This window comes from Rattus norvegicus, chromosome 17 (assembly GCF_036323735.1).
Source record: "Rattus norvegicus strain BN/NHsdMcwi chromosome 17, GRCr8, whole genome shotgun sequence".
Classification (NCBI taxonomy): Eukaryota; Metazoa; Chordata; class Mammalia; order Rodentia; family Muridae; genus Rattus; species Rattus norvegicus.
The window spans coordinates 62455163-62477348 of NC_086035.1; the positions used below are offsets into that span (position 1 = coordinate 62455163).

Consider the following 22186-nt stretch of genomic DNA (forward strand, 5'->3'; position numbering starts at 1 on the left):
TATGGTATTTGTACAGAGACAGACTGGTAGATTAGTGGAACAGAATTGAAGACCCAGAAATGAACCAACATAGCTATGATCACCTGATCTTTAACAAAGGACCCAAAACCATGCATTGGAACAATGAAAATATTTTCAACAAAGGGTGCTGGTTCAACTGGTGTTCAGCATGTACAAGAATGCAAATCAACCCACTTTTATGACCATGTACAAAGCTTAAGTCCAGGTAAATAAAGATCCTCCACATCAAACAAGGTACCCTCAAACTAATAGAAGAAAAAGTGGGGAAGAGTCTTGAACACATGTGCACCAGGCAAAATTTGCTGAAAAAAAAAAAAAAAACAACGATGGCTCATACTCTAAGATCAAGAATCAATGAAAAGGCCCTCATAAAACTGCAAAGCTTTTGCAAAACAAAAGTCATTGTCATTAGGACAAAATGGAAAGCAACAGATTGGGAAAAGATGTTTACCAATGTTACATCTCATAGAGGGCTAATATCCAAAATATACAAAGATCTCCAGAAGTTGACAGCAGAGCACCCAATAACCATATTAAAAATGGAGTACAGACATAAACAAAACATTCTCAGCTGATGAATCAAAAAGCACCTAAAGAAATGTTCAACTCCTCCCTCATCAATCAACCCTGAGATTCCACCTCAGGGTTGTCAGAATGGCTAAGTTCAAAAACTCCAGTGACAGCAGATGCCGGTGAGGATGTGGAGAAAAAGGAACATGCTTCCAATGTTGGTGAGATGGCAAACTGCTTCAACCACTCTGGAAATCAATCGGGAGGTTCCTCAGAATATTAGATAGTCCACTACCTGAGATCCAGCTATATATCTCTCTTGGGCATCTACACAAAAGATGCTCTAACATACAACATAGACACATGCTCCACTGTGTTCATTCCAGCCTTATTTAAAATACCCAGAAGCTGGAAAGAACCCAGATGCCTTTCAACAGAGGAATGGTTTCAAAATTGTGGTACATGAACACAGTGTAATACTAGTCAGCTATGAAAAAACAATGACTTCATGAAATTCATAGGCAAAGGGATGGAACTAGAAAATATCATCCTGAGTGAGTTTACATAATCACAGAAATACACATTTGTCTTGCACTCATTGATAAGTGGATATTAGCCGAAAAGCTCAAATTACCCAAGATGCAATACAAAGGCCACAGGAAGCTCAAGAAGAAGGATGACCAAAATGCAGATGCTCCCACGCCTACTTAAAAGGCAGGAAATAATCCATAGGAAGGGAAATGCAAGCAAAGTTTAGAGCAGTGACTCAAAGAAGGCCCTTCAAAACCTGCCCTACATGTGGCCCAATTATGTACAGTGACCAAAACTACATAAGAATGATGAAGCAAGAAAATGCATGCTGAAAGGGACTGAATATAGGTCTCTCCTGAGACACACATCCAGAGCTTGTCCAATGCAGGAGTCAATGCTAGCAGCAAACCACTGAACTGAGAATATGGCACACTTGGTGGAGTCTGAGGACGTATTGAAAGAGCTGAAGAAGCTTGCAACGACATAACAACAACAATGTCAACCAACCAGAGGTTCCAGTGACTAAACCACTACACAAAGACTATACATGGACTGACCCAGGGCTCCAACTGCATATGTAGCATAGAATATACTTATTGGGGCACCAGGAAAGGGGAATCCCTTGGTCCTGCCAAAGTTGGTCCCCCAGTGCAGCGGAGTATGGAGGGGGGAAAATAAGGGAGGTCTATAGTGTTCATTACCCGGTGGTGTGAGGGAGTGGAGCGAATGGTAGTTCAAGGACAAGAAACTGGGAAGTCGAATAAGGTCTGAAATGTAAGTAAATGAGTATATCTAATAAAGCAAAAAAAAATTAAAAAATTATCCCAGTGGGTGAGTTTCACAAATAGATAACATCAGTTTTAAGGTTATTAGACGTTCAAGAAAATATGTATACGTAAGTATATTTCAGACAGACAAGATAGCTTCATGGGTATAGGTGGTTAACACCAAGCCTCCCTGTTGATCAGAGGTCATTCCCAGGAACACACACAGTGTGAGGAAAGAACCAAGTTCCACAGGTTGTTGTCTCTCTTCCATACTCACTAGGGCAGTCATGTGACAATACACACAAATGATTAGCTGAATCTAATTTGTACAATGTATCATTTCGAAATTGTGAAATTTATTCATTGTTTCATTTGTGTTCACTGCAGTTTTGCACATAAGTGTGCAGAGTAAATATGCCTGCTGTTGCTTTTGAGATATTTCTCATGGTGCCTGAAATATTACTATACAGACCTACTTGAAAAAAAATGGTAATCTGAATACAACTCACTTACCCAAGTTTTACCATCCAAGGTCATCTGAGGCTGTTCTAATTCTTCTATTTGACATTCTGTGGGACCTTTTCGCTGCACAAAATCACGTTTCGAACTGAAAACCATATTGTTAAATAATTAGGCGCACAGATAAATTAAACACAACGGAGAATTCCTGAAATATTTAGATACTTTTCTAAAATTATTCAAGTGAATGGTTTGTTAACCATCATATTTATGAATGTGCAATGTTGTCCACACAGCAAGTTTTAAGATAAGTTTAAAAGTATGCATTTCTACTTCTGTGCATGTGATCCTTGAACACATAAAGAACGCATACTGCTAAACCCCAACCCAGCATGCAGGTCCATAATTCAAACAACTTCAGGCAGGAACTTCTCCATGGCACCAGAACGAACTCTTATCAGAAATGCTACGACTTCATCTTGTACTGCTTATTTCCTTTATGGGCTCTCAATTTCCTTGCCATATTGCTTTCCACTGTACCTCTCTAGCTTCTCCGGCATGTCCTCTTCTCCACTTGCAGCATCTTTTCGTGACTGGGAGCTAAACGTCTGGGCATAAATGGAAGATGAATATGTTAGTCATAGTCTAAAACATGCTGTGCAATACTGCAGTTCTGTGGTCCTGTACTATGCTCGATTCTCTTAGGAAATATGAAAGTTTCTTCCCTTCCATGTATTTACTGTGACTCTGTGGAAACTGTAGTCAACAGCTGTTACAATAGGACTCTCATAGCCATAAAACCTAAAATGAGGATAGCTGGCAATTCTCATATCAAAATAAATTGTGCTTTTTAACAATTAAATTTTATCTATTACTGAAATTGCAATAATGGGCCAAATGGGAAAAAATGGTAAACTACATAAGGTAATAATTTATACAATTATATCTCAGGAAACACTTCACTGAATATGAAGAGAATATTACTTGTATTAGTATATGTTACATATTAGGATGTCTCCAAGAATAAATTACTACTGTGTTCTTTAGTAAATTATGACACTTAAGCATGTTTTAGTAAACAGTATTTGAAGATAAAAAACATCAAGATAGGTAAGTAATTTGTCTCATCACATGTGTATCTACGTGTGGAGAATATCTTCTCTTATATGCAAAACACCAAGATAAAATAAGTGCTACATTGTTTTGGGGAGAGGAGGGCTCTTTGATTTTGTTTCTTTATCTGTTTGTTTCCTTGTTTGTTTTTTGGTTTGTTTGAGACAAGATTTTTTGGTGAATCCCTGGCTGACTGGAACTATTCCTATAGACGAAGCATGCCACAAATTCAGGGATTCCTCAGTCTTCAATGCCTATGTAATGAGTCAAAAGTGCTGTGTCAACACATCTGTTCAAAAGTTAAGCTGCTTTACAGAGAAAAGCATTGATAAACAACACGAAAAGTCACAAGATTAAGAGAAATATCAAGATGTAGAACCACTGATGCACAATTTCTCAAAAATAAGGCAAAATTAGTAAATGTTGCATTAAACTGTGTTTTTGTGCTCCTCCACGTGTAGCAGAGAGGAGTAAGTTTACTTCACTTGTTGTTATTCATGTACCTTTTTAGAAAACATGCTTTTTCCAATCTATGGCTTTTCCTTGTTATTGAATACTGTACTTATAGGATTGTTTTTAACGTTCAGAGTATAAAGATTCTGATGATCTGACTAATCCATGAGACTTTACTGGCTCACACAACGAGGGGTAGCTGATAATCTAGGAAGTCAGGACTGCTCCCTCAAGCTCAGAGAACAATCAGGAAAACTGGGGTTAAGGACTTTTTGCTGCATGCAGGAAACACACCTCAGTGACAAAGACAGACACTACCTCAAAATAAATGGATGGAAAACAACTTTCAAAGCAAATGGCCTGAAAAAACAAGCTGGAGTAGCCATTCTAACATCAAACAAAATTGACTTTCAACCAAAACTCGCTAAAAAAGATCAAGAAGGACACTTCATATTCATCAAAGGAAAAATCCACCAAGATGAACTCTCAATCCTAAATATCAATGCTCCAAATGTAAGAGCATTTACATTCATCAAAGAAACCTTACTAAAGCTCAAAGCACACATTGCACATCACATGAAAATAGTAGGAGATTTTAACACCCACTCTCATCACTAGACAGATCATGGAAACAGAAATTATACAGAGACATAGAGAAACTAACAGGAATCATAAACAAAATGCATTTAACAGATACTTATAGAACATTCCATCCTAAAACAAAAGGATAGACCTTCTTCTAAGCACATAATGGAACCCACTCCAAAATTAACCATATAATTGGCCGCAAAACAGGCCACAACAAATACAGGAAGATAGAAATGATCCCATGCATCCTAAAAGAACAGCATGCACTAAGTCTGGTCTTCACAACAACAATAATGACAGAAAGCACACATATACATGGAAGTTTAACAATGCTCTCCTCAATGACAACTTGGTCAAGGAAAACATAAAGAAAGATATTGATGACTTCTTAGAACTTAATGAATATGAAGATACTACATTCCCAAACTTATGGAACACAATGAAAGCGGCACTAAGATTAAACCTCATACCTCTGAGAGCCTGCAAAAAGAAACAGGAGAGAGCAGATGTAAGAATGTTGACAGGACACCTAAAACACTAGAACTAAAAGAAATAAGTAAACCCAAGAAGAGTAGAAGGAAACAAATAAAAAAAAAACTCAGGGCTGAAATCAACCAAGTAGAAATGAAAAAGACTATATAAGGAATCAACAAAACCAGCACCTGGTTCTTGAGAAAATCAACAAATAGGTAAAGTCTTAGTCAGACTAAACAGAGCTCACAGAGATTATATCGAAATTAACAAAATCAGAAATGAAAAGGGAGACATAACAACTAAATCAGAAGAAATTTAAAAAATCATCAAATCCTACTACAAATCCCTATATACAACAAAAGAGGAAAATCTGGAGAAAATGGAAAATTTCCTACACAGATACCAAGTACCAAAGATATATCAGGAAGAAATAAACCATATAAATAACCCCATAACTCCTAAAGAAATAGAAGCAGTCATTAAAAGTCTCCCAAACAAAGAGAGCACAGGTCCAGATGGGATCAGTGCAGAATTTCCTCACAACTTCATAGAAGACCTCATACCAATACTGTCCAAACTATTCCACAAAATAGGAACAAATGGAGCACTAACAAATTCCTTCTTTGAAGCCACAAGTACTCTTCTGCCAAATCCACACAATGACACAAAGAGAAACAGAACTTCAGAACAATTTCCCTTAGGAATACTGACAAAAAATACCCAACAAAATTTGTGGAAACCGAAAAAAAGAACACATCAAAACAATCATTCATCATGATAAAGTAGGCTTCACCCCAGGGAAGCTGGGATGGTTTAATATACTAAAATCCATCAATGTAATCCACTATATAAACAAACTCAAAGATAAGAACCTCATGGTCATTTCATTAGATGCGGGGAAAGCATTTGACGAAATTCAAAACCTCGTCATGATAAAAGTCCTGGAAAGCTCAGGAATACAAGATCCATCTTTAAACATAGTAAAAGCAATACACAGCAAACCAGTAGATAACATTAAACTAAATGGAGAGAAACTAGAAGCAATCCCATTAAATTAGGGACTAGAAAAAGACTTCCCACTCATTACTTCTTCAATATAGTACTCAAAGTCCTAGTCAGAGCACTGAGACAGCCAAAGGACATGAAAGGGATATAAATAAGAAAGGAAGAAAACAAAATATCACTATTTGCAGACAATGTGATGGTGTACTGCAGCAACCCCAAAAGTCCCACCAGAAAACTGCTTAACCCAATAAACAACTTCAGCATTATCAAGTGTCGGGATTTAAAATTAACTTAAACAAGTCAGTAGCCTACCTCTACTCAAAGAATAAACAGGCTGAGAAAGAAATTTAGGAAATGACACCCTTCAAAATAGGCCAAAATAGTATAAAATAGATTGGTGTGACTTTAAACAGGCAAGTGAAAGATCTGTATGACAAGAACTTCAAGTCTCTGAAGAGAGAAATTGAGGAAGATCTTAGAAGGTGGAAAGATCTTCCATGCGCATGAATAGGCAGGATTAATATACTAAAGGTGGCCATTTTGCCAAAAGCAATCGACATATTAAATGCAATCCCCATCAAAACTCCATCTCGATTCTTCTTAGAGATAGAAAGAGCAATTTGCAAATGCATGTGGAATAACAAAAAACCCAGGAGGGCAAAAACTATACTCAACAATAAAAGAACTTCTGGGGGAATCACGATACCCTAACTCATGCTGTATTACAGAGGGACAGTTATAAAATGTGTATGGTATTGGTACAGAGAGAGGCAGGTAGATCAGTGGAACAGAATTGAAGACCCAGAAATGAATCCACATAGCTATGATCACCTGATCTTTGACAAAGGACCTAAAACCATGCATTGGACAAATGATAACATTTTCAACAAAGGGTGCTGGTTCAACTGGTTGTCAGAATGTAGAAGAATGCAAAACAATCAATTTTTATGACCATGTACAAAGCTTACGTCCAGGTAGATAATGGTCCTCCATATCAAACCAGATACCCTCAAACTAATAGAAGAAAAAGTGGGGAAGAGTCTTGAACACATGGCAACTGGGCAAAATTTCCTGAAAAAAACAACAGTGGCTCATGCTCTAAGATCAAGAATCAAAAAAAGGGACGTCATAAAACTGAAAAGCTTTTGCAAAACAAAAGACACTGTCATTAGGACAAAATAACAAACAACAGATTGGGAAAAGGTCTTTACCAATCTTATATCTGATGGAGGGCTAATATCCAAACTATACAATGTACTCCTAAAGTTGACTTCAGAGCGCCAAATAACCATATTAAAAATGGAGTACAGAGATAAACAAAACATACTCAGCTGAGGAATATCAAATGGCCAAAAAGCACCTAAAGAAATGTTCAACTTCCTTCCTCATCAGGGAAATGCAAATCGAATCAACCCTGAGATTCCACCTCAGACATGTCAGAATGGCTAAGTTCAAAAACTCCATTGACAGCAGATGCTGGCAAGGAGGTGGGGAAAGAGGAACACTCCTCCGATGTTGGTGAGACGGCAAACTGCTTCAACCACTCTGGAAAATGAATCTGGGGGTTCCTCAGAAAATTGGATATTCCACTACCTGAGGATCCAGCTATATATCTCTCTTGGGCATCTACACAAAAGGTGCTCTAACGTACAACAAAGATACATGCTCCACTGTGTTCATATCAGCCTTATTTATAATAGCCAGAAGCTGGAAAGAACCCAGATGCCTTTCAAAAGAGGAATAGTTTCAAAAAGTGTGGTACATCTACACAATGGAGTACTACTCAGCTATAAAAAACAATGACTTCATGAAATTCATGGACAAATGGATGGAACTAGAAAATATCATCCTGAGTGAGTTTACACAATCACAGAGAAACACACTTCTTGCACTTCTTGCACTCATTGATAAGTGGATATTAGCAAAAAGCTCGAATTACCCAAGATGCAATCCACAGGCCACAGGAAGCTCAAGAATAAGAATGACCAAAATGCAGATGCTCCAAATCCTTCTTAAAAGGGGGGATATAATCCATAGGAAGCGATATGCAAGCAAAGTTTAGAGCAGTGACTCAAAGAATGGCCCTTCAAAACCTGCCCTACATGTGGCCCAATTATATACAGTAACCAAAACTGCATAAGATTGATGAAGCTAGAAAATGCATGCTGAAAGGGGCTGAATACAGGTCTCCTGGGGAGACACATCCAGAGCATGTCCAATGCAGAAGTCAATGCTAGCAGCAAACCACTGAACTGAGAATATGGATCCCTTGGAGGAGTCAGAGGAAGTATTGAGAGAGTTGACGAAACTTGTACCACATAAAAACAACAATGCCAACCAACCAGAGGTTCCAGTGACTAAACCACTACACAAAGACTATACATGGAATGGCCCAGGGCTCCAACTGCATATTTAGCAAAGGATATAATTATGGGGCACCAGCGAGGAGAAAACTCTTAGTACTGCCAAGGTTGAACTCACAGTGCAGCGGAGTATGGAGTGGGGGCAATAAGAATGATTCTATAGTGTTCACTACCCAGTGGGGGAAAGGGAAGTGAGGGAATGGATGCTTAAGGACAGGTAACTGGGAAGCAGAAAAAGATCTTAAATGAAAGTAAAGGAGTATATCTAATAAAACATAAAAACAAAAAACTAATTAAAAAGTTATCCCTATGGGTGAGTTTCAAAAATAGATAACATCAGTGTTAAGGTTATTAGATGATCAACAAAATATATAACGTAAGTATATTTCAGACACACAAGAGAGCTTCATGGGTATAGGTGGTTGACAACAAGCCTCCCTGTTGATCAGAGTTCATTCCCAGAAACACACACAGTGTGAAGAAGAACCAAGTTGCACAGGTTGTTGTCTCTCTTCCATGCTCACTAGGGCAGTCACGTGACAATACACACAAATGATTAGCTAAATCTAATTTGTAAAATGTATCATTTCAAAATTGTGAAATTTATTCATTGTTTCATTTGTGTTCACTGCAGTTTTGCAGGTATGTTTGCAGAGTGAATATGCCTGCTGTTGCTCTTGAGATATTTCTCATGGTGCCTGAAATATTACTATGTAACCCTACTTGAAAAAGAAAAACGGTATTCTGAATACACCTCACTTACCCAACTTGTACCATCCAAGCTCATCTGAGGCTGTTCTAATTCTTCTGATTTACATTCTGTGGTAATTTTTAGCTGCACAAAGTCACGTTTCCAACTGAAAACCATATTGTAAAATAATTAGGTTCACAGATACATTAAACACAACAGAGAGCTCCTGAAATATTTAGATTCTTTTCTAAAATTATTCAAGTGAATGTCTTGGTAACCATGTTTTCTGGCTGTGCAATGTTGTCAACACAGCAAGTTTTGAGATAAGGTTAAAAGTATGCATTTCTACTTCTGTGCATGTGATCCTTGAACACATAAAGCATGCATACTGCTGAACCGCAACCCAGCATGCAGGTCCATAATTCAAACAACTTCAGGCAGGAACTTCTCAATGTCACCAGAACGGACTCTTATCAGAAATGCTATGACTTCATCTTGTATTGCTTATTTCTTTTATGGGTATTCAATTTCCTTGCCATACTGCTTTCCATTGTACCTCTCTAGCTGCTCCAGTATCTCCTCTTCTCTACTTGAAGCATCTTTTCGTGACTGGGAGCTAAACGTCTGGGCCTAAATGGAAGATAAATGTGTTAGTCATAGTCCAAAAAATGCTGTGCAATCCTGCACTTCTGCAGTCCTGCACTATGCTCAATTCTCTCAAGAAATATGAAAGTTTCTGCCCTTCCATGTATTTACTGTGACTCTGTGGAAACTGTAGTCAACAGCTGTTACAATAGGACTCTAATAACCATAAAGCCTAAAGTGAGGATGGCTGGTAATTCCAATATCAAAATAAATTGTGCTATTTAACAATTAAATTTTACCTGTTACTGAAATTGCAATAATGGGCCAAATGGGGAGAAATGGTAAACTACATAAGGTAATAATTTGTACAATTATACCTCAGGAAATCACGAGATATGAAGTGAATATCACTTATATTAGTATATGTTACATATTAGGATGTCTCCAAGAATAAATTACTACTGTGTTCTTTAGTAAATTATGACCCTGAAGCATGTTTTACTAAATGCTATTTGAAGATAAATAGCATCAAGATAGGTAAGTAATTTGTCTCATGACATGTGTATCTACATGTGGAGAATATCTTCTCTTACATGCAAAAAACCAAGGTAAAATAAGTGCTACATTGTTTTGGGGAGAGGAGGGCTATTTGTTTTTCTTTGTTTATCTGTTTGATTGTTTGTTTGTTTGTTTGTTTGTTTGTTTTTTGGTTTGTTTGAGGCAAGATATTTTGGTGAATCCCTGGCTGACTGGAACTAATTCTGTAGATGAAGCATGCCACAAATTTAGAGATCTGCCTCACTGCCTGTGTAATGAGTCAAAAGTGCTGTGTCAGCAAATCTGCTCAAAAGCTAAGCTGTTTTACAAAGAAAAGCATTGAGAAATAACACGATAAGTCATAATATTGAGAGAAATATCCAGATGTAGAACCATTGATGCCCAATTTCTGAAAAATAAGGCAAAATTGTAAATGCTACATTAAACTGTGTTTTTGTGCTCCTCCACGTGTAGAGGATAGGAGTAAGTTTACTTCACATGTTGTTATTCATGTACCTTTTTAGAAAAAAATGCTTTTTTCCATCTGTGGCTTTTCCTTGTTATTGAATACTGTACTCATAGGATTTTTCTTAACGTTCAAAGTATAAATAGTCTGATGATCTGACTAATCCATGAGACTTTACTGGTTCACATCATCAGGGGTATTTGTTAATCTACAAATTCAGGACTGCTCCCTCAAGCTCAGAGAACAATCAGGAAAACTGGGGTTAAGGATGTTTTGCTGCATGCAGGAAACACACCTCAGTGACAAAGACAGACACTACCTCAGAATAAATGGATGGAAAACAACTTTCCAAGCAAATGGCCTGAAAAACACGCTGGAGTAACCATCCTAACATCAAACAAAATTGACTTTCAACCAAAACTCATTAAAAAAAATCAAGAAGGACACTTCATATTCATCAAAGGAAAAATCCACCAAGATAAACTCTCAATCCTAAATATCAATGCTCCAAATGCAAGAGAATTTACATTCATCAAAGAAACCTTACTAAAGTTCAAAGCAGACACTGCACATCACATAAAATTAATAGGAGATTTTAACACCCACTCTCATCACAAGACAGATCAGAGAAACACAAATTATACAGAGACATAGAGAAACTAACAGAAGGTATAAACCAAATGCATTTAACAGATATTAATAGAACATTACATCCTAAAACAAAAGGATAGACCTTCTTCTCAGCACCTAATGGAACCTACGCTAAAATTGACCATATCATTGGCCACAAAACAGACCTCAACAGATACAGGAAGATAGAAATGATCCCATGCACCCTAAAAGAACAGCATGCACTAAGTCTGGTCTTAATAACAACAATAAGTTCAGAAAGCCCACATATACATGGAAGTTTAACAATGCTCTCCTCAATGACAACTTGGTCAAGGAAAACATAAAGAAAGATATTAATAACTTCTTAGAACTTAATGAATATGAAGACACAACATTCCCAAACTTATGGAACACAATGAAAGAGGTACTAGCAGTGACTAAAACTCACACCTCTGAGAGCCTGAAAAAAGAAACAGGAGAAAGCAGATGTCAGAACCTAGACAGCACACCTAAAATCTCTAGAACTAAAAGAAATAAATAAACCCAAGAGGAGTAGAAGGAAGGAAATATTAAAACTCAGGGCTGAAATTAACCAAGTAGAAATGAAAAAGACTATATAAGGAATCAACAAAACCAGGATCTGGTTCTTTGAGAAAATCAACAAATAGATAAAGCCTTAGCCAGACTAAACTGAGGTCACAGAGAGTGTATCAAAATTAACAAAATCAGAAATGAAAAGGGAAACATAACAGAATCTTAAGAAATTAAAAAAAAATAATCAGTTCCTACTGCAAAACTTTGTATTCAACAAAACGTGAAAATCTTGAGGAAATGGAGAATTTCCTACACAGATACCAGGTACCAAAGATAAGTCAGGATGAAATAAACCATCTAAATAACCACATAACTCCTGAAGAAATAGAATCAGTTATTAAAAGTCTACCAAACAAAAAGAGCCCAGGTCCAGATGGGATCAGTGCAGAATTCTCTCAGACCTTCATAGAAGACCTCATACCAATACTGTCCAAACTTTTCCATAAAATAGAAACAGATGGAGCACTACCAAATTCCTTCTTTGAAGCCACAAGTACTCTTATGCCAAAATCACACAATGACACAACAAAGAAAGAGAACATGAGACCTATTTCCCTTAGGAATATTGACACAAAAATATTCAACAAAATTTTAGGAAACTGAAAACAAGAACTCATCAAAACAATCATTCATCATGATCAAGTAGGCTTCATCCCGGGGATGCAGGGATGGTTTACATACAAAAATTCATCAATGAATCCACTATATAAACAAGGTCAAATATAAGAACAACATGGTCATTTCATTAGATGCAGAGAAAGCATTTGACAAATTTCAAAACCTCTTCATGATAAAAGTCCTGGAAAGATCAGGAATACAAGGTCCACATCTAAACATAGTAAAAGCAATACACACCAAACCAGTAGATGACATCAAACTAAATGGAGAGAAACTAGAAGCAATCACACTAAAATTAGAGACTAGAAAAAGACTTCCCAATCACTACTTCTTCAATATAATACGCAGAGTCCTTCTCAGACCAATCAGACAACCACAGGAGGTCAAAGGGATACAAATTGGAAAGGAAGAAAACAAATATCACTATTTGCAGATGATATGATGGTGTACTTTAGAAACCCCAAAAGTTCCACCACAGAACTACTTACACCAATAAACAACTTCAGCATTATCAAGTGTCAGGATTTAAAATGAACTTAAACAAACTGGTAGCCTACCTCTACTCAAAGGATAAACAGGCTGAGAAAAAATTAAGGAAATGACACCCTTCACAATAGGCCAAACAGTATAAAATAGATGGGTGTGACGTTAAACAGGCAAGTGAAAGATCTGTATGACAAGAACTTCAAGTCTCTGAAGAGAGAAATTGAGGAAGATCTTAGAAGATGGAAAGATCTTCCTTGCTCATGATTAGGCAGGATTAATATAGCAGAGATGGCCATTTTGCCAAAACAATCTGCAGATTAAATGCAATACCCATCAAACTCCAACTCGATTCTTCATAGAGATAGAAAGAGTAATTTGCAAATGCATATGTAATAACAAAAAACCCTGGATAACAAAAACTATACTCAACAATAAAAACTTCTGGGGGAATCACGATCCCCTACCGCATGCTGTATTACAGAGGAACAGTTACAAAATATGTATGGTATTTGTACAGAGACAGACTGGTAGATTAGTGGAACAGAATTGAAGACCCAGAAATGAACCAACATAGCTATGATCACCTGATCTTTGACAAAGGACCCAAAACCATGCATTGGAACAATGAAAATATTTTCAACAAAGGGTGCTGGTTCAACTGGTGTTCAGCATGTACAAGAATGCAAATCAATCCATTTTTATGACCATGTACAAAGCTTAAGTCCAGGTAAATAAAGATCCTCCACATCAAACAAGGTACCCTCAAACTAATAGAAGAAAAAGTGGGGAAGAATCTTGAACACATGTGCACCAGGCAAAATTTGCTGAAAAAAAAAAAAAAAAAACAACGATGGCTCATACTCTAAGATCAAGAATCTACGAAAAGGACCTCATAAAACTGCAAAGCTTTTGCAAAGCAAAAGACATTGTCATTAGGACAAAATGGAAAGCAACAGATTGGGAAAAGATGTTTACCAATGTTACATCTCATAGAGGGCTAATATCCAAAATATACAAAGATCTCCAGAAGTTGACAGCAGAGCACCCAATAACCATATTAAAAATGGAGTACAGAGATAAACAATACATTCTCAGCTGATGAATCAAAAAGCACCTAAAGAAATGTTCAACTCCTTCCTCATCAGGGAAATGCAAATCGAATCAACCCTGAGATTCCACCTCAGACTTGTCAGAATGGCTAAGTTCAAAAACTCCAGTGACAGCAGATGCCGGCGAAGATGTGGAGAAAAAGGAACACGCTTCCAATGTTGGTGAGATGGCAAACTGCTTCAACCACTCTGGAAATCAATCGGGAGGTTCCTCAGAATATTAGATAGTCCACTACCTGAGATCCAGCTATCTCTCTTGGGCATCTACACAAAAGATGCTTTAACATACAGCAAAGACACATGCTTCACTGTGTTCATAGCAGCCTTATTTATAATAGCCAGAAACTGGAAAGAACCTGGATGCCTTTCAACAGAGGAATGGTTTCAAAAAATGTGGTACATCTACACAGTGTAGTACTAGTCACCTATGAAAAACAGTGACTTCATGAAATTCATAGGCAAAGGGATGGAACTAGAAAATATCATCCTGAGTGAGTTTACACAATCACAGAAAAACACATTTCTCTTGCAGTCATTGATAAGTGGATATTACCGAAAAGCTCGAATTACCCAAGATGCAATACAAAGGCCACAGGAAGCTCAAGAAGAAGGATGACCAAAATGCAGATGCTCCCACGCCTACTTAAAAGGCAGGAAATAATCCATAGGAAGGGAAATGCAAGCAAAGTTTAGAGCAGTGACTCAAAGAACAGCCCTTCAAAACCTGCCCTACATGTGGCCCAATTATGTACAGTGACCAAAACATAAGAATGATGAAGCAAGAAAATGCATGCTGAAAGGGACTGAATATAGGTCTCTCCTGAGTGACACATCCAGAGCATGTCCAATGCAGAAGTCAATGCTAGCAACAAACCACTGAACTGAGAATATGGCACACTTGGTGGAGTCAGAGGACGTATTGAAAGAGCTGAAGAAGCTTGCAACCACATAACAACAACAATGCCAACCAACCAGAGGTTCCAGTGACTAAACCACTACACAAAGACTATACATGGACTGACCCAGGGCTCCAACTGCATATGTAGCATAGAATATACTTATTGGGGCACCAGGGAAGGGGAATCCCTTGGTCCTGCCAAGGTTGGTCCCCCAGTGCAGCGGAGTATGGAGGGGGGAAAATAAGGGTGGTCTATAGTGTTCACTACCCGGTGGTGTGAGGGAGTGGAGGGAATGGTTGTTCATGGACAGGAAACTGGGAAGTCGAATAAGGTCTGAAATGTAAGTAAAGGAGCATATCTTATAAAGCAAAAACAAAAAAAATTAAAAAATTATCCCAGTGGGTGAGTTTCACAAATAGATAACATCAGTTTTAAGGTTATTAGACGTTCAAGAAAATATGTATACGTAAGTATATTTCAGACAGACAAGATAGCTTCATGGGTATAGGTGGTTGACACCAAGCCTCCCTGTCGATCAGAGTTCATTCCCAGGAACACACACAGTGTGAGGAAAGAACCAAGCTCCACAGGTTGTTGTCCCTCTTCCGTACTCACTAGGGCAGTCATGTGACAATACACACAAATGATTAGCTAAATCTAATTTGTACAATGTATCATTTCGAACTTGTGAAATTTATTCATTGTTTCATTTGTGTTCACTGCAGTTTTGCACATAAGTGTGCAGAGTAAATATGCCTGCTGTTGCTCTTGAGATGTTTCTCATGGTGCCTGAAATATGACTATACAGACCTACTTGAAAAAGAAAAATGGTAATCTGAATACAACACACTTACCCAAGTTTTACCATCCAAAGTCATCTGAGGCTGTTCTAAATCTTCTGTTTGACATTCTGTGGTACCTTTTAGCTTCACAAAGTCACATTTCGAACTGAAAACCATATTGTAAAATAATTAGGCTCACAGATAAATTAAACACAACAGAGAGCTCCTAAATTATTTAGATTCTTTTCTAAAATTATTCAAGTAAATGGCTTGGTAACAATCATTTTTCTGGCTGTGCAATGTTATCCACACAGAAAGTTTGAGATAAGGTTAAAAGTATACATTTCTACTTCTGTGCATGTGGTCCTTGAACACATAAAGCACGCATACTGCTGAACCCCAACCCAGCATGCAGGTCCATAATTCAAACAACTTCAGGCAGTAACTTCTCAATGGCACCAGAAAGGACTCTTATCAGAAATGCTACGACTTCATCTTGTACTCCGTATTGCTTTCCATTGTACCTCTCTAACTGCTCCAGCATGTCCTCTTCACTACTTGCAGCATCTTTTCGTGACTTGGAGCTAAACGTCTGGGCATAAATGGAAGATGAATATGTTAGTCATAGTCTAAAACATGCTGTGCAATACTGCAGTTCTGCGGTCCTGTACTATGCTCGATTCTCTCAGGAAATATGAAAGTTTCTTCCCTTCCATGTATTTACTGTGACTCTGTGGAAACTGTAGTCAACAGCTGTTACAATAGGACTCTCATGGCCATAGAGCCTAAAATGAGGATAGCTGGCAATTCTAATATCAAAATAAATTGTGTGTTTTAACCATTAAATTTTTATCTGTTACTGAAATTGCAATAATGGGCCAAATTGGGGAGAAATGGTAAACTACATAAGGTAATAATTTATACAATTATATCTCAGGAAACACTTCACTGAATATGAAGAGAATATTACTTGTATTAGTATATGTTACATATTAGGATGTCTCCAAGAATAAATTACTACTGTGTTCTTTACTAAATTATGACCCCGAAGCATGTTTTGCTAAATGCTATTTGAAGATAAATAGCATCAAGATAGGTAAGTAATTCGACTCATCACATGTGTATCTATCTGTGGAGAATAACTTCTCTTATATGCAAAAAACAAGGTAAAATAGGTGCTACATTGTTTTGGGCAGAGGAGGGCTATTTGTTTTTGTTTGTTTGTCTGTTTGCTTGTTTGTTGGTTGGTTGGTTGGTTGGTTGAGTGGTTGGTAGGTTGGTTTGAGACAAGATTTCTACTGAAACCCTGGCTGACTGGAACTATTCCTATAGACGAAGCATGCCACAAATTCAGGGATTCCTCAGTCTTCAATGCCTATGTAATGAGTCAAAAGGGCTGTGTCAAAACATCTGCTCAAAAGCTAAGCTGTTTTACAGAGAAAAGCATTGATAAACAACACAAAAAGTCACAAGATTAAGAGAAATATCCAGATGTAGAACCACTGATGCACAATTTCTCAAAAATAAGGCAAAATTAGTAAATGTTGCATTAAACTGTGTTTTTGTGCTCCTCCACGTGTAGCAGAGAGGAGTAAGTTTACTTCACATGTTGTTATTCATGTACCTTTTTAGAAAACATGCTTTTTCCAATCTATGGCTTTTCCTTGTTATTGAATACTGTACTGATAGGATTGTTCTTAATGTTCAGAGTATAAAGATTCTGATGATCTGACTAATCCATGAGACTTTACTGGTTCACACAACGAGGGGTAGCTGATAATCTAGGAAGTCAGGACTGCTCCCTCAAGCTCAGAGAACAATCAGGAAAACTGGGGTTAAGGACTTTTTGCTGCATGCAGGAAACACACCTCAGTGACAAAGACAGACACTACCTCAGAATAAATGGATGGAAAACAACTTTCCAAGCAAATGGCCTGAAGAAACAAGCTGGAGTAGCAATTCTAACATCAAACAAAATTGACTTTCAACCAAAACTCGCTAAAAAAGATCAAGAAGGACACTTTATATTCATCAAAGTAAAAATCCACCAAGATGAACTCTCAATCCTAAATATCAATGCTCCAAATGTAAGAGCATTTACATTCATCAAAGAAACCTTACTAAAGCTCAAAGCACACATTGCACATCACATGAAAATAGTAGGAGATTTTAACACCCACTCTCATCACAAGACAGATCATGGAAACAGAAATTATACAGAGACATAGAGAAACTAACAGGAGTTATACACCAAATGCATTTAACAGATATTTATAGAACATTCCAACCTAAAACAAAAGGATAGAACTTCTTCTCAGCACCTAATGGAACCCACTCCAAAATTAACCATATAATTGGCCGCAAAACAGGCCACAACAAATACAGGAAGATAGAAATGATCCCATGCATCCTAAAAGAACAGCATGCACTAAGTCTGGTCTTCACAACAACAATAATGACAGAAAGCACACATATACATGGAAGTTTAACAATGCTCTCCTCAATGACAACTTGGTCAAGGAAAACATAAAGAAAGATATTGATGACTTCTTAGAACTTAATGAATATGAAGATACTACATTCCCAAACTTATGGAACACAATGAAAGCAGTACTAAGATTAAACCTCATACCTCTGAGAGCCTGCAAAAAGAAACAGGAGAGAGCAGATGTAAGAATGTTGACAGCACACCTAAAACACTAGGACTAAAAGAAATTAGTAAACCCAAGAAGAGTAGAAGGAAACAAATAAAAAAAACTCAGGACTGAAATCAACCAAGTAGAAATGAAAAAAGACTATATAAGGAATCAACAAAACCAGGACCTGGTTCTTGGAGAAAATCAACAAATAGGTAAAGTCTTTGTCAGACTAAACAGAGATCATAGAGATTATATCAATATTAACAAACTCAGAAATGAAAAAGGAGACATAACAACAGAATCAGAAGAAATTTGAAAAATCATCAAATACTACTACAAATCCCTATATACAACAAAAGAGGAAAATCTGGAGAAAATGGAAAATTTCCTACACAGATACCAAGTACCAAAGATATATCAGGAAGAAATAAACCATATAAATAACCCCATAACTCCTAAAGAAATAGAGGCAGTTATTAAAAGTCTCCCAAACAAAAAGAGAACAGGTCCAGATGGGATCAGTGCAGAATTTCCTCACACCTTCATAGAAGACCTCATACCAATACTGTCCAAATTATTCCACAAAATAGGAACAAATGGAGCACTAACAAATTCCTTCTTTGAAGCCACAAGTACTCTTCTGCCAAAACCACATAATGTCACAAAAAGAAAGAGAACTTCAGACCAATTTCCCTTAGGAATACTGACACAAAACTACCCAGCAAAATTCATGGAAACTGGAAAAAGAACTCATCAAAACAATCATCCATCATGATCAAGTAGGATTCACTCCAGGGATGCTGGGACGGTTTAATATACGAAAATCTATCAATGCAATCCACTATATAAACAAACTCAAAGATAAGAACGACATGGTCATTTCATTAGATGCGGGGAAAGCATTTGACGAAATTCAAAACCTCGTCATGATAAAAGTCCTGGAAAGATCAGGAATACAAGGTCCATCTTTAAACATAGTAAAAGCAATGCACAGCAAACCAGTAGATAACATTAAACTAAATGGAGAGAAACTAGAAGCAATCCCATTAAATTAGGGACTAGAAAAAGACTTCCCACTCATTACTTCTTCAATATAGTACTCAAAGTCCTAGTCAGAGCACTGAGACAGACAAAGGACGTGAAAGGGATATAAATAAGAAAGGAAGAAAACAAAATATCACTATTTGCAGACAATGTGATGGTGTACTGCAGCAACCCCAAAAGTCTCACCAGAAAACTGCTTAACCCAATAAACAACTTCAGCATTATCAAGTGTCGGGATTTAAAATTAACTTAAACAAGTCAGTAGCCTACCTCTACTCAAAGGATAAACAGGCTGAGAAAGAAATTTAGGAAATGACACCCTTCAAAATAGGCCAAAATAGTATAAAATAGATTGGTGTGACTTTAAACAGGCAAGTGAAAGATCTGTATGACAAGAACTTCAAGTCTCTGAAGAGAGAAATTGAGGAAGATCTTAGAAGGTGGAAAGATCTTCCATGCGCATGAATAGGCAGGATTAATATAGTAAAGGTGGCCATTTTGCCAAAAGCAATCGACAGAATAAATGCAATCCCCATCAAAACTCCATCTTGATTCTTCTTAGAGATAGAAAGAGCAATTTGCAAATGCATGTGGAATAACAAAAAACCCAGGAGGGCAAAAACTATACTCAACAATAAAAGAACTTCTGGGGGAATCACGATACCCTAACTCATGCTGTATTACAGAGGGACAGTTATAAAATGTGTATGGTATTTGTACAGAAACAGGCAGGTAGATCAGTGGAACAGAATTGAAGACCCAAAAATGAACCCACATAGCTATGATCACCTGATCTTTGACAAAGGACCTAAAACCATGCATTGGACAAATGATAACATTTTCAACAAAGGGTGCTGGTTCAACTAGTTGTCAGAATGTAGAAGAATGCAAAACAATCAATTTTTATGACCATGTACAAAGCTTACGTCCAGGTAGATAATGGTCCTCCATATCAAACCAGATACCCTCAAACTAATAGAAGAAAAAGTGGGGAAGAGTCTTGAACACATGGCAACTGGGCAAAATTTCCTGAAAAAAAACAAAACAACAGTGGCTCATGCTCTAAGATCAAGAATCAAAAAAAGGGACGTCATAAAACTGAAAAGCTTTTGCAAAGCAAAAGACACTGTCATTAGGACAAAATACCAAACAACAGATTGGGAAAAGGTCTTTACCAATCTTACATCTGATGGAGGGCTAATATGCAAAATATACAATGAACTCCTGAAGTTGACTTCAGAGCGCCAAATAACCATATTAAAAATGGAGTACAGGGGTTGGCGATTTAGCTCAGTGGTAGAGCGCTTGCCTAGGAAGCACAAGGCCCTGGGTTCGGTCCCCAGCTCCAGAAAAAAGAACCAAAAAAAAAAAGTCTGATGCTCTAAAAATGGAGTACAGAGATAAAAAAAACATACTCAGCTGAGGAATATCAAATGGCCAAAAAGCACCTAAAGAAATGTTCATCTTCCTTCCTCATCAGGGAAATGCAAATCGAATCAACCCTGTGATTCCACCTCAGACATGTGAGAATGGCTAAGATCAAAAACTCCAGTGACAGCAGATGCTGGCAAGGATGTGGGAAAGAGGAACACTCCTCCAATGTTGGTGAGACAGCAAACTGCCTCAACCACTCTGGAAAATGAATCTGGGGGTTCCTCAGAAAATTGGATATTCCACTACCTGAGGATCCAGCTATATATCTCTCTTGGGCATCTACACAAAAGGTGCTCTAACGTACAACAAAGATACATGCTCCACTGTGTTCATATCAGCCTTATTTATAATAGCCAGAAGCTGGAAAGAACCCAGATGCCTTTCAACAGAGGAATGGTTTCAAAAAGTGTGGTACATCTACACAATGGAGTACTACTCAGCTATGAAAAACAATGACTTCATGAAATTCATGGACAAATGGATGGAACTAGAAAATATCATCCTGAGTGAGTTTACAAAATCTCAGAAAAACACATTTCTCTTGCACTCATTGATAAGTGGATATTAGCAAAAAGCTTGAATTACTCAAGATGCAATCCACAGGACACAGGAAACTCAAGAATAAGGATGACCAAAATGCAGATGCTCCAAATCCTTCTTAAAAGGGGGGATATAATCCATAGGAAGGGATATGCAAGCAAAGTTTAGAGCAGTGACTCAAAGAATGGCCCTTCAAAACCTGCCCTACACTGGCCCAATTATATACGGTAACAAAAACGGCATGAGATTGATGAAGCTAGAAAATGCATGCTGAAAGGGGCTGAATATAGGTCTCCTGGGGAGACACATCCAGAGCATGTCCAATGCAGAAGTCAATGCTAGCAGTAAACCACTGAACTGAGAATATGGCACCCTATGGGGGGAGTCAGAGGAAGTATTGAGAGAGTTGACAAAACTTGCAACCACATAACAACAACAATGCCAACCAACCAGAGGTTCCAGTGACTAAACCACTACACAAAGACTATACATGGAATGGCCCAGGGCTCCAACTGCATATTTAGCAAAGAATAATATTATGGGCCACCAGTGAGGGGAAAACCCTTAGTATTGCCAAGGTTGAACTCACAGTGCAGCGGAGTATGGAGTGGGGGCAATAAGAATGATTCTATAGTGTTCACTACCCAGTGGGGGAAAGGGAAGTGAGGGAATGGATGCTTAAGGACAGGTAACTGGGAAGCAGAAAAAGATCTTAAATGTAAGTAAAGGAGTATATCTAATAAAACATAAAAACAAAAAAACTAATTAAAAAGTTATCCCTATGGGTGAGTTTCAAAAATAGATAACATCAGTGTTAAGGTTATTAGCTGATCAACAAAATATATAACATAAGTATATTTCAGACA

The 22186-nt window shown here is 37.5% G+C and overlaps 1 protein-coding gene across 17 annotated transcripts in view; it reads right to left on the reverse strand.

Moving 5' to 3' along the window:
• Positions 1-22186, reverse strand: part of LOC103690071 (interaptin-like) — a 280846-nt gene that overhangs the window by 143307 nt on the left and 115353 nt on the right. For 15 of the 17 annotated variants that reach the window (XM_063277012.1, XM_063277016.1, XM_063277015.1 and 12 more), the window contains 6 exons: positions 16188-16255; positions 15736-15829; positions 9532-9605; positions 9048-9141; positions 2829-2896; positions 2343-2436 (listed from right to left, as the gene is read on the reverse strand). The exons of the other annotated variants lie outside the window; for them this stretch is intronic. In XM_063277012.1, the coding sequence (XP_063133082.1) occupies positions 2343-2436; positions 2829-2896; positions 9048-9141; positions 9532-9605; positions 15736-15829; positions 16188-16255 (492 nt within the window). The remainder of the gene's footprint in view (positions 1-2342; positions 2437-2828; positions 2897-9047; positions 9142-9531; positions 9606-15735; positions 15830-16187; positions 16256-22186) is intronic. 17 annotated transcript variants of the gene reach the window in all.